The following is a 12,864-nucleotide window of genomic DNA, read 5'->3' as shown; positions in this document are numbered from 1 at the left end:
GACTCCGGAATCAACACCGGAATCGGGTCCGGAATCGACTTCGAAATCGGCTCCGGAATTAATTTCGAGCACGTAACCGGAATCAGATCCGATTCCGAGCTTCCACCACTATTTCTTAACTCGTGCAACACCATTTGCTTTGTTTTCGTCTCTCTTTGTGTGTTTTTTCTCTTTATTGCTTTTCTTGTTCAGTTTACAACCTTCTTCCACTTAAGATTCTTCCATCTTGTTTTTCCTCTCCTCTTGTATGCATGTATATATATATACACAACTTCCTTCTGCTAGCACACGTCCGTGTGTGGGTGTTTGTGATTCTTTTCCTTCTGTTTCTGTTGCTTGAGTGTACTTTACGCTCACGTATCCTTTTCTTGCCTTTTTCTAGTTTGATTTTATCAATAATGTTCATTTGCCTATACCATACACACACACACGCGCGCGCACACACACCCACGTACCCTAAACCAAGCGCGGGTGGTGTGCGGCGGGGGTGCGAGGAACAGATAAAAAAAAATTAAAAATAAAACAACAACAGTCGCCCCCTTCTTCTTGACAAATCGTCTTCTTCTTTTGCTCGCCGACCTCGCGAGCGAGGTGGCTGGAAGCCGGTAAAGGCATACGAGACACAGTGGCCCTGGGATCCTCTCTTCGTGCTCCACATGCTCCTAACGCTCTATAAATTGTCATTATGCATAATAATACCTTTCTTCATTTATTTATATATTTACACAACACCTGTTACTGCTTTCTTTGCCTCCTAGTAGCCCTCTGTTCCCACTTCTCTTCTCTCCCCATCCCCCTAAACCTTTCCTGTTTGTGTGCCGCCTTTGAGGGGTTTGGAGCCTGCGCGCCCCGTGATACCGTTGAAGAGAGGTTTCTTGTAAAATATTTAAATAAAAAATAATAATAATAATTAACCACAAACGCAAAACGTCTAAAGAAGCAAACATTATCACGCGTACGAGTGAAGTCGTTTTATCGCTCACTTTCATCTGCCTTCGTTTTTTTTTTTGTTTTTTGATAATCCTCAAAAACACCGTTTGCCTTTTTAAAATCGCTTGCGCCGTTTTTTTAACCGTTTCTTATAATTCTATTTGTTTGTTAAGTAAAGCAGACTGCTAATGTGTGATTCTATTTGTTAAGTATTGTGTAGCTCCTTTTTTGTGTGAGCGTGTATGAAAACCCACTCCAAAATAACCCACCACCACCCACGAAAGGCCACCACCACTACCCCTACGCAAGACGCATTTCATTGCCGGACCGTGCGTAAACAACGTTATGATCAGAAGTAACAAAACAAAACCGTACACGATTCACTATCGATAATGCCGGAATGTTACACACTGGAAGAGAAAGAAAGAAGATGAAAAAGAGAAGAAAGAAGAAGAAAACAACTAACAAACAGATCACGACGGCACGACACATTGCAGGCCGCGCTACGGTCCACAACGTGTTTGGTGTGCCAGAGAGCCTCCCCCACGGTATTCCCCATACGTGTGCGTACATTAAGTAAAGGTAAGTATGTGTGCGCATTCCTGTTGTGCCTTTGTCCCTTTGTTGTTGTGAACAGTGCAAAAAAAAAAACAACAACAGCATCGAAGACAGATCCGCAGCGTAAGGATGGAACAATTAAGAAAAACACAAACATCCCAAAACGCCATGTTAGACAAAAAAACGTACGTGCCATGGTCCAAACAAATAAGTGTGCTGATCATTGCTTGTACGCGCAAAAAAAAGCAACAGTCCAGGGGTTTGATGCAATAAATAAATAGCCGCGTTGCGTGTATCAAATACGCAAGCAACCGTTCAGGGAGAAAGAGAGAGATAGTAAGCGCAAACGAAACCCCAACGACTTTGCTAGACAATCTTTAGACAATCTAGCTTAATGTTTTACAGCGTTTTCCAGGAGTTCTTATGGCTGTGGGACACTTTATTGACTCCTTCTTACGCAAAATTAACTAAATGTAATGGGAATTGGACTCTACAGAACCCTTGTTGGACAAATCCAATAGGAATTTCCGAGGAGCCCGTCCATCAAGGGTGCCATAGACTCCAATTTCCATCATATGAAATTCACTTCTCATAGGAAAGAGTCAAAGAAGTATCCCACAACTATGAGAACCCTTGGAAAACCCTGCATGCAAGCATCCTAACGGTGTGCTAAGCGTGTCCCATACTTAAGAAAAAAAGCTGAGTGCTCTTTTGCGTTGTGTCGCTAGACAGGTGCTCATCCTGCGAGACGAAGGGAATGGGGACGAGAGATCGGGGCCGTGGTTGTGGGGGGGTTAGGTAGTAGTAGGTAGTTGTATAAAACAGAAACGAAACTACACTAAACCTACAGCAACGAGGTGTTTTTTTTTTGTACGGTTCTCGCCACACGCAACCTCAACCATGCGCCTTTTGCGTTTCTTCCTTCCGTTGAATTGTTTGTCCTTTGCTTGCGCCCTACTAGACACAGTACACCATTAGTTATTGACTTTAGCGTTCGTTTTTGCCACCTGCCACCTGTTTTGCTTCGTTTAGCGGCCCGTTTGTGTATAGTTTCCTTTTTACGGTCCTTTTTTGCTTCACTCCCGTTAGAATTTGGTCAGACTTTTCGGATAACGTTTTAAGTTTGTTTTTTTTGTTGTTGAGTGTATAGTGTATATATTAATACGTGTGCGCAATGTTACTATTTTTATCTAGGATTTGCTATGCGTTTGTGTGTTTGTGTGTTTGCATTGTTTTATCTAATGACTTCCGATTGGCTAAATAGTCCCCGTCGTCTCCTTCCACTCCACTACGGGCGCACATCCATATTTGTTCCTATCTACATAAAATGGCTACCACACAACCGGCCGGGATTGACAAACGTGCCTTGCACGCTTACCCTTGTGCATCCCCCATTCCCCCCCGGTTACACACATGCGCGGTCACAAAAGTGCGTGGATTGGCAGTCTCACATTATTAAAGCAAGTGTACCGAATGTCGCGCACCGTGTCAGAGCGCGAGTAAAAACAAAACGAAAAAAAACGTGTATTCTTCGCTCCCTTCGAGCTTCATCCCCCGCCCCCTCATCGTTAGGAGGCGTTACATTTTTCCCCAGATTCACAAACAAAAAGTGGCTCTAATGCCCCCCCCCCCCTTCATTCCCACTATTTGCTACTTCCGTGTCGGAAACAGCTTTGCGGAAGACTACAGACACACAAACGCAACTAAAAGCGGCTCTTTCTACTCTTTCCCTTTTTGTTTTTGTCGCTCCGCTTACCGCTTCTATCAGCAAACTTAACCGCTCTTCCTCAAGCTCGGGAGAAAGCAAAACCATAACCTAACATATATCAAAGTCAATAAATATTGGTCAAAGATTCCTGCAGCCGTTTGGTGTCGGAGGGACGCTCTCGCGCGCAGCTGCCGGGTGTTTAGAGACAACCCGGCTAACCAAGCTGAGCTGCCCCTTTTCGAGTGTATTCCCCATTCCCTTCCCCTCCTATTTCGCATACGGTACCGCGTGCGAGTGTTGATGTGTTTTGTGTGTGTGTGATTTTTTTTTTTGTATGGTTGTGTAAAAAGCCTTAAGTTAAGTTAGCCCTAAGAACTGTAGAGATTAAAAACCTAAGTAACGGAAGTACTATGTCAAATGGGTGTCCGTCGGTGGGAACCGCTGTTGCTGCTGCTGTCCCCTTGCCGCGATGATGTGGACCACCATCGTCGTCGCTGGTGCCGGCGTCGTCGCTGGCCGGGCCGCGGCATGTCGTCGTCCAGTTGCTGAGCGTTAACGTTCCCGCCCGTCCGCGCGCTGTTGGCGTCCTTGCTGCAGCTGTTGCTGTTGATGTTGTTGCTGTTGCTGTTGCTGTTGCTGTTGCTGCTGCTGCTGCTGCTGCCACTGCTATTGCTGCTTCTTCGACTTGGCAAACCGCTTCCCGAAAGAAAACAGCTTCCGGGGGCGCTTCTTAACGTCCTCGTCGAACAGGGACGAGTCCGTCGAGCCGGCATCGTCGAGCTGGGGCAGGGTGCCGCCGGCGCCGAAGCCGATGCTGCCGCCGCCTCCACCGCCGGCAGCGACTGGGTCTCCGAGGGCCACCGGCGCAGGCTTCTGGCTGCCGCCTCCGTTTCGCCGAGCAGGCTGGTATAGATCCGGCCCGTGCTGTTGATGCTGCTGCTGCTGTTGCTGTGGAACTTTACCGTCGACGAACCGCTGCTGGAGCTGGTGCTGCACATGCTGCTGGTGGTAGGGGCCGGCGCTGCCAGCGACAACAACGACGCCGCCGCCGGCGCCCGGAGCGAACGACGCGGGCGTCGAGACTGTTGAAGCTGACGGTGGAATAGGTACCGTTGGGGATTCCAGGGCGACCAGGTCCGTGCTATCAGCTCGGGCCATTTGAAAGAGGCTGCGTCGTGGAGAAGGAAAAGCGAGTGAAGAGAAGCAATTAATTAATTAGTGAGCATGATAACGCTTTTTTACATATTTATAGGAATTATTTATACAATGAGTAACATAGCTGTAGTATCACGTTGGACAATATCTAAAAAAACAAAAGAGCCTTTAGGGAGCCTCTACAACTATTTTACTCACTGTACGCAAGCATGTCAATCCTAAAATTCTGTTTCTAACAATGGTTTTACAATTTTTTTTTTTTTCATATAAACATATGTCCATTTTGCTCCATTCAAAGGACCACCACATTTACAAAATCAAAGTGAGGTTAATATGCCTAACGAAATAAAAACGAAGCAACCAAATTTAGCAGTGGATATCGATAGAGCATGTGTGTTTGACTGCTGCACATACGTTTGTTTCGAATACGAATGTTTTCTGCAGTGCTGCAAAATGTAACTGTCAATGTCATACAAAAATCTGACGGAATCAAAATTGAAGTCAGCGTCACAGACTCAATTGTGATAATCCGAAGTGTTGGTGTGTCCTATACATGATTGATGACATTTTAGCATCTAGCGCGTGGTCAGTCACTTTGTCATGACATTTTCTGTCGGCGATCTTCACCTTCTGCTCTCTGGTTGCTCGGTTTGCTCTATTTGATTCGACCGAGAATCAACGCAGACAGAGCGAGAAACCATTCTCATTTTGTTGCTTGGGACCATACGCCAAGTAAATGCCAAGAATTTCGTGATTATCACCGACAGAAAATGTCGTAACCAAGTGAGTGACCAAGACTCGAGTGCTAAACAAAATGTCATCAAGCATGTGATTGGTCCATCAACTATTTGAATTTCACCTCGGATCATCTCATTTGGGTACGTGACCTGACTTGAACTTCGTCAGTATTGGTGACTGAAACAGTAGCATTTGACAGCCAGAAATAGTCATGATTATGCTTGCGACGGCACAAAGCCCAGCTTGTCAGTCAGAGTATCGGGTTTGACTTAAGGACTCGCACGTCGTGTTCATGACGCACATTCATTGAGTATCAAGCAATGAACATCAAGCTGCCACGGATATGTTCATTGTTTTCGGTGGTGATTATCACGTGATGCTCATAACTGTTTTATAGCACTTGTTTTTATTTAATTTATTTTCGTTTTAATTTTAACTGTATTCAAAATAGAATTAAAATGGCTGACGTTGCTTTTATATTATGAATAAGTTGTGCTATAGCAAACATATTTACAAATTTATGCCTCATAGCTTGATTCATTTTCGTCGTTCAGATTCTTTGATAAATGCTTTAATATTAAATCAGAAACATGAAGAGATAGTCCTTTTTTGTCCTCTCATTGTTACTAGAAATTGAGCAGTGTAACGGTTTAATTAAAAAGACATAATACAATTTGTGACAATTATTCAAAATGCTGACAAGATTGCAACCAACCATGGGAAACTGTCAATAAATAATACACATTATCCTTTTCTTGGCAATTATTTGGGGGACTGGCTAGTCCATCTATAACAGCAAAAACTAAACAATAAAATATTAGCTGAAAGCAACAAAACAGCAAAACATCAAAAGCGAAATTTACACGGGAATTGAACGAATCCGGAAACCCAAAAATAACAACGGAACTCTGCTCTGTCCAAAGGAGTTCTAGGGTGGGGAATTTGAGGATTGTGTGTGTGTGTGTGTGTGTCTACGTTTTGCGATCCTAATTTGCGCTCGATCTTTGTACAGCGACTGACCAGAACATCACACGTGTTTCACATTGAAACGGTCAAAAGTAAAATGGAAGCGATAAAAACAAAAATTAGACTCTAGCGCAAGGCGGAAGCACAGGGAAGGAACAGGACCGTAATGCTCTAGCTTGGGACAGAATGTATGGAACGTATGGGCAACGCAAGCAGTTAGAGCCGTTCGACGTTCGAAAACAGCTAGCAAAAGGAAGGGAAATTAAAATTTACAAATACACACACAAAACAAAACATTTGAAAACGGAACGAGTAAAAACGAATTATGCCTATGGATATGGGGTGTGTAGTAAAGAAACTCACGCCACATTTGCCTGCTTGGTTTGGGGAGGTTGGGCGGTAAGGACAACAATTCTAACTATTCTGCAAAGTCGCACCCGAACCTCTAACACCCCTCTAACGCGGAGAGAGAGAGAGAGAGAGAGAGAGAAAGGCGGGGAGAGTTGAAGAGGAGCAGTGTTTTCGGGTTTTACGGCGTTTTTTGTTCTCTTCTTAATGAGCAAAATTAAATTATCCATCCGAATGCTATTGCCGGCTCTGCACTTCCCCCGCCCTCACTACAGCACACTGAGCAGGGAGTCGTTTATATCACTTTTGCTACTATTCGTACTGCTACTCTTATCCTGAAGCTTTTGCTGTCTGAAAGAGAGTTCAAACAAACGGCGTCGCCCGCCAAACGGTGAGCGCAACACACATCTCGAAGCAAAATATTTGTATATCACTCGTGCATTAAAGGAGGGGAGAAAATGAATAAATGTGTGGGTTTTTTGTGTGTGTTTCAATCTTCCTACTTGGAATCTCCCAAAAAAACGTGTGTTAGATTTTCTTTTTAAGAACAAGAAATGCTTGGACAACGTTTTAACTTTACGATCATCGACCAATGTGCTGAGAGACTATGTTGGGGTTATGATGCTTGTTTTGGGGGGGGGAGGCACGAGAGACACGCGAACGGAAAACTTACCTCTGCGAGGAGAGTGTTTTGCGGGGCGGAGGCATCGGCGCCTTGCCGACCGTACTCGGCACGACCTGGGGCAGCTTGGCCGGAGCCTTCTTCCCCCGCGGCAGCACCGTTCGGTCCAGCGTGACCGACGATGACGACGACACCTGGCAGTCGCCATCGCCGAGCAAACTTTGTGCACTGTGGGCACACATACAAACACACACACACACGTATACAGAGAATTGAAGAAAAAATGCAGCAAACAACGAGAGATCGTGCAAGTAAACAAAAGTCCGCGGTGCAGATACATCGAAAGTTGCCACAAGAAAAAGAACGCACGATGATATGTTGAATAACACGCGATGAGCACAACGGCGACCGAGCAGCAATTATATACACAACGGATAATGCATTCACACGTACATGAAAGTAAAGAAAAAAATAAATAAATTTCAAAACAAAGAACGTACACCAACGTAAAGGAAACGATACAGCAGGAATAACATAGGGAAGGAAAGAGGGGAACTATTGAGGGGGAGGGGGACATGCATACGGCAGGGGAGCATCCTTACCTGTCACCGACGGATTGTTCGCGGGAGATGGAGGTAAAGCCGGCGCCACCGGTCGACGAGGCCGCCCCATACAGCGAAGACGAGGACGGCAGGGCCGGATAGAGGCCGACCGGTGGGACGGAGTAGTTCGACAGGCTCGGGTAGCTGCCACCGCCGCCGCCACCGATGCTGCTGGACGTGTTGGGAAGGTTGGTGCTGGCGCTGTTGGTGGTCGCGGTGCTGCCGTACCCGGTCGGTGTGCCGGCCACCGACACCCCGAACGCGGCGGCCGTACTCGGCGTGACGATGCCGGTGTTGAGCGTGTTGAGCGCGCTCATCTGCAGGTTGGTGGCGGACGGGCAGCCGCCAAGGAAGAACGTCACCGTGTCGCGTTCACGGTCACCTTCATCGCTGGCGGACGAGTCGTCCCGGCCACCGCGGCAATTGCTCTCCAGATATCCTGCGGTACACAGCCAGGGGGTGCCAAAGGGTTGCAAGTTACCAAGACACAAAGTACGAGGAACGAGGGAAGGTATGGCGGGGGTATGTGGGAGCGGGTTTGAGGGGGAAGGTAGAGAGAAAGAGAAAACAAAATACAGAATGAAATTAAACACAAATGAAAACAACTGCGTAATATGTAAGGACGGGGGAAGAGAGCAAAGGTGGAGTGAGGGGTGACACGGCCAAGTGAATAGAGGGATAGGGCGGTGGGGGGCCGGGGAGGTGCTAGAGGCTCGAGCCTTGCTGGCCGGCCTGCAATGCACCGACTTCAAGGCACACTGAAGCAAACTACTCGGGTCCGCGTCCGATTTTTGTCTGTCGATCAATTGGCGCATGGGTTAATGGGCGACACTTTCTCCCCCTTGTGGTTTAGTTCCTTTTTGTTAGGATATGGGTTTTGGTTTATCGCTTCCGATCGCTGTACGTGATTCATATTTCGTCACAAATGTGCTATACTATTGTTTCATTCTAGTTGCGTGTTGTTAATAATCGTTCGATGGAGTTTTACGTTTGACAAGTATGACTTTTATATTATTCATTAGTTGTGAGAAAGAGTCGGAAAATAATCATTTTCTTTACATTATTTTAACTTGCTTTCATTTAACTTTTTACTTATTCTAACATTGTCCTCTTTGCAAAGATTATAAAAGCGTTACGATTGATGTAAAACTCGTTCTAACTGTTTGGCCTTTTAAGTTAAATTGACTGATAATCTAAAACACGTTCATTAAAGCAAATTTTTATAGTCTAAGTGTATGAAGGGAAGCATTTAAAAGGTGTAATAGATGGGGGAAAGGAAAATTATTATACTTCGAGACCGATTCCAAAGCAAAAGCAATATCAGTTTTGTGCAAACACTGCTGTAGGATTGTATAGAAGCGTAAATAGCAAATATCATGGTGTAGAGAAAATAACTCTAAAAGAACTCTTTAAACATTGTATCCTTTATAGTCAAAACATCGTCAATTATAACAGAATAGTTTTTTTTGTGTAATCATAGGATCGTGTCATTGATTACAATAAGAACCGATCCCATGCCCTGCCTTATGCAAGGCCTAGCCTATTGCCTCACGACTACATCTGCGTCTCCAGAACGCTTTGCAAGAGAAGCAATTTAAACTGCAAACTATCACATAAAGAGACTTCCTTGCTGAGTGGAATCATAAAAGCGTAAGTTTTACTCCCGAATGTAGAATGTAATTAATTGCGTTTTTATGTATGTAGAGTCGTATTACTGGTGTTTTAAAGCAGGCATTTCAATTACAAATAACAATACAATTCGTAATTAACATTACAGCAAGATGTACACCACAAAAGAAAAGAAACAATCTATGACATCCAAACAAGTTCCACTCAGCTGAACAGCGCGCAGCCGACCGGATCGTACGACTACCATATAAATATAAATATAAATGTGTGATTAGCAATACGGTATGCGCATATTGATTTTTCTTAATCACCAAAGCAGACAGCAGCTTAGAATGTTGAAGCATGAGTAGGATGGCATCTAAGGAAAAAAACATACACACACACTCAATCGATCACACTCAGCGTGTTGTCACACATTCCTGTGGCAAACACTGCTGTCGAGAACTCGATCGGTGATTTACTATGCAAATGGTTCGCTATTTACATTTGCTTTAAGATTTCCTGTACATGTACTCTGCCGTGCAATTACGTTCGCGTTTGTACTTTGCGATCCGCACGTTTTCAACTATTTCGTTTCAACCGAGCGAGAATGATACTGTTAATCTTAGTATAGTCGCGTATGACACTACACATTGAGCTGCATTTTTACTGAATACTCGCGTCATTTTCGCGTAAAACAAGACTATAAGGTTCAATATTCATAATAGTCAAACCGGGAACCTTTTTTTACCGGCTGGCCATATCTCCATATACCAGAATGAAACATTCAACTGCCCAAATCGGATGCAAACAGAGGTGGTGAGCAACCGTGATGTCATCGGACGTCAACGTGTTAATTGTCGGTACATGATCTGACAAGAGGCGAGTCGTTTGCGGTGTTTCGAGGACACGTGAAAAGAAAGACACAGGTGTTGGAGACAGTTAACGGAAGAAGTGATGTGAAGCCAATCAGCCCGCGTGCTACACAAACTGCGCGACGCGTTATCAACCGTTTTTTACAGTGACGCATCGTTACTGTAGTGTCGTTTGCCATTTGCCTAAAGTTATACTACAACACCGCACATAAAGGGCTTAGTAAACGCACTGGGGGTTTATTTTAATGGAGGACGTATACTACGCTACCACTATGTCCTGAGAGGGCTTTATTAGTAAATCAAGCTATTAACAGAAGCGCACGCACACACAAACACCTTGGCAAGCAAGTTTGAGCAGATATTAAGAAGCAAAAAATGTACAGCAAAACAGGCAGCAGGTGGCATACCAAAGCAGCAATGCAGGCGTTTAGTGAGATAAAATAAGTAAACAGTAGCTGCGACAAAGCACACCAGTTTGGTTAGTATGTCTTATTGAGTTACAGAACACCTTGGGCAAGCAAAAATGTTACACCCACACGCCCGCACACATTCGAGTCTGTGTACATGAGTGGGTGCGTGTGTGTTTTACTTTACTCGTTTCTGCAGGAAAGGGGAGGACTGTGCAAAAAGAAAGAAGCGACCAGAAGAGACAGATAGTTAGTTCGTACTACAATTCGAAATCTTACCTCTGAGCTCTTTGCGGAATCTGGCAACGTCTTTGGCTTTTAGGCATACCTTCCCCCATAAAACTGTAACGCTGCATTGGTGTCTATGTGTGTGTGTGTGTGTTTGTATGTGTATGTGTGTGTACGTGTGGCTCGTATTTAGAGTATTTGTGATTAAACAAAAACAAACGCGAACAGAACGAACATTCCCCAACATCGTACGCATCGGCGACGACTCCATGAGATATGCGCGCCGCAGTTTAGCGAACCGTTAGCAAGCTTTCTGTAGCGTGTTGGTGTGAGTGTGTGAGTGGGTGTGTATTTTAAAATAATTTCAAAATAAGTAGGTCGAATTGGAAAATGGTTCTTGTCTTTTTAGCATAGAACGGATTGGACAACTGTCATACTCCTATTTATGACAGCGTCACTCTGTAGGACAACTGACATTGATTTAAAATTTACATTTGCTAACATTTACACTTACACTCACACATACAAATACGTTTAGTAATCGAATTCAATTCAAAACTCCTGAATGTATGCATAGTTGCACCATTTCTTTGTTCAAAAACCTGCAACGGACAATATGAAGCGCATTCATCGTCATACCCCAAAATAAAAGCAACAACATCAAAAAACACACAGCCAACCACATATACACACATACACACATCCACAACACTCGAGAGTTGAAGCTGAGACTAGAGGGCAATTATTAAAAACAAAGTTTAACGGAAGAAGATTGGGCGAAAATATATAAAAAAAAAAAACAATAACAGCGAAACGATTAATAAACAAACATTCGCCTTGCTTCGGTTTGCCTGTTTGTTTTATTATTTTTATATAACTTTGCTTACTTTACTGCCTTTGAGCCGATTTTTCTAACCGCAAAGTCGAGAGCAGTTGGTTACTAGGCGGACAGGAAAAATAGAACAGAAATGGTACAGAAACAGAACATAGAAAACAAAACAAAAAAACAACAAAAAAACCACACGCGTATCGTTAAGCGAGTTGTCATAAACATGTAACTAGAGATGTTAAACGAACAGCTCCTGTTTTAGGTGTAGTGGTTTTCTAGTCCAGTTTTTGCTTGTACAAACTATTCGACTATTTTGTCATCACTGGACCAACACTGCGTGGTCCAACGATGCATTTTCTGTTGTTTAGTGTTGACTCTCTCTCTCTCTCTCTGATACTTACGAACAGGCATAGTAATATAACTATTTAAATCATAGATCTAGCTTTTGCTCTTTTGCTTCACTTTTTTTTATAGATTAATATGAAAGATGAAAGGAGTTAAAAGGAAAATTGAAGAAGTATAAGCATAAGGATAGGACGGGAAGCGCTGAAGTAAAAAGAGCGGCGAACAATCATGAGCAGAAGAAGGCACTTTGCTTAGCGTTTCGAAACACCAGCTCACGTTGTTTATTGTTGGGCAACGGTTTAAGAAAAAAAATGCGCTTGATGGAATCAGGGTAGACAAATAAATTATTCCAAGTACAAAATATAGGTTTTGTTCTTCTTAAACGATAGCTTCAAATAAAAGTATAAAAATACAGTAGGAAAGAATCATTCGAGCATCTTTATGATGCTACAGAGCACTAAAATTAAAAACAAAAACAAAAAACAAATCAATTATGAAAAGCACTCCTCTTGTTACATAGCAAGGGGAGGGAGAAAACTATATAATATCTAAGTAGCCTGAGCATAGGACGGTTAACGATCGAGATGTCGTTAAAATAAGTTTCACAGTACAATAAAAAGTACGTACAGCGTTAGCTAAGCAAACACATAACATCGAAACCAAGCGAAGCCACAGAAAATCAACAAGATGCCATTCATACAGAAAGAAATTAAGATGAGAAAAGAAGACGTAATACTGTGTCGCTAGAACGATAGTTTTACGTCATTTCTCCACCACTTTCGTAAGATGGTTCCGTACAATTCGCATACAAGTTAAGAACATAAAAAAGTAACAACATAAAAATTGGAAGAAAATGTAATTTAGACAGAAAGAGCAAATTTAAAAAGAAACATACAGCGCACAAAACATTCGCTTGATTAATGAAATAAAAACAGATAATTAAGT

At 43.4% G+C, this 12,864-nt stretch overlaps 1 protein-coding gene across 1 annotated transcript; it reads right to left on the bottom strand.

The window, feature by feature from the left end:
• Window positions 1-3,793: 3,793 nt before the first annotated feature.
• Window positions 3,794-12,322, bottom strand: LOC121599338 (transcription elongation factor SPT6-like). Its single transcript, XM_041927075.1, has 4 exons — window positions 10,797-12,322; window positions 7,628-8,066; window positions 7,077-7,253; window positions 3,794-4,364 (listed from the first exon to the last, which is right to left on the bottom strand). Exons 1-4 carry the CDS (start codon window positions 11,014-11,016, stop codon window positions 3,863-3,865), a joined length of 1,338 nt encoding a protein of 445 aa, XP_041783009.1. The 5' UTR covers window positions 11,017-12,322; the 3' UTR covers window positions 3,794-3,862.
• Between the last annotated feature and the right edge of the window lie 542 nt (window positions 12,323-12,864).

The sequence above is a fragment of the Anopheles merus genome, chromosome X (assembly GCF_017562075.2).
Source record: "Anopheles merus strain MAF chromosome X, AmerM5.1, whole genome shotgun sequence".
NCBI classification, from domain to species: Eukaryota; Metazoa; Arthropoda; class Insecta; order Diptera; family Culicidae; genus Anopheles; species Anopheles merus.
This window is presented reverse-complemented; position numbering and strand designations above follow the sequence as displayed.

Bases quoted from the DNA above. Each gene is read 5' to 3' on its own strand.
- LOC121599338 (XM_041927075.1), bottom strand. From the start codon at position 11,016: ATGGAGTCGTCGCCGATGCGTACGATGTTGGGGAATGTTCGTTCTGTT. The intron at 8,067-10,796 runs GTAAGATTTCGA...TGTGTACCGCAG, and splicing joins ATTCCGCAAAGAGCTCAGAG to GATATCTGGAGAGCAATTGC. The intron at 7,254-7,627 runs GTAAGGATGCTC...GTGTGCCCACAG, and splicing joins GAACAATCCGTCGGTGACAG to TGCACAAAGTTTGCTCGGCG.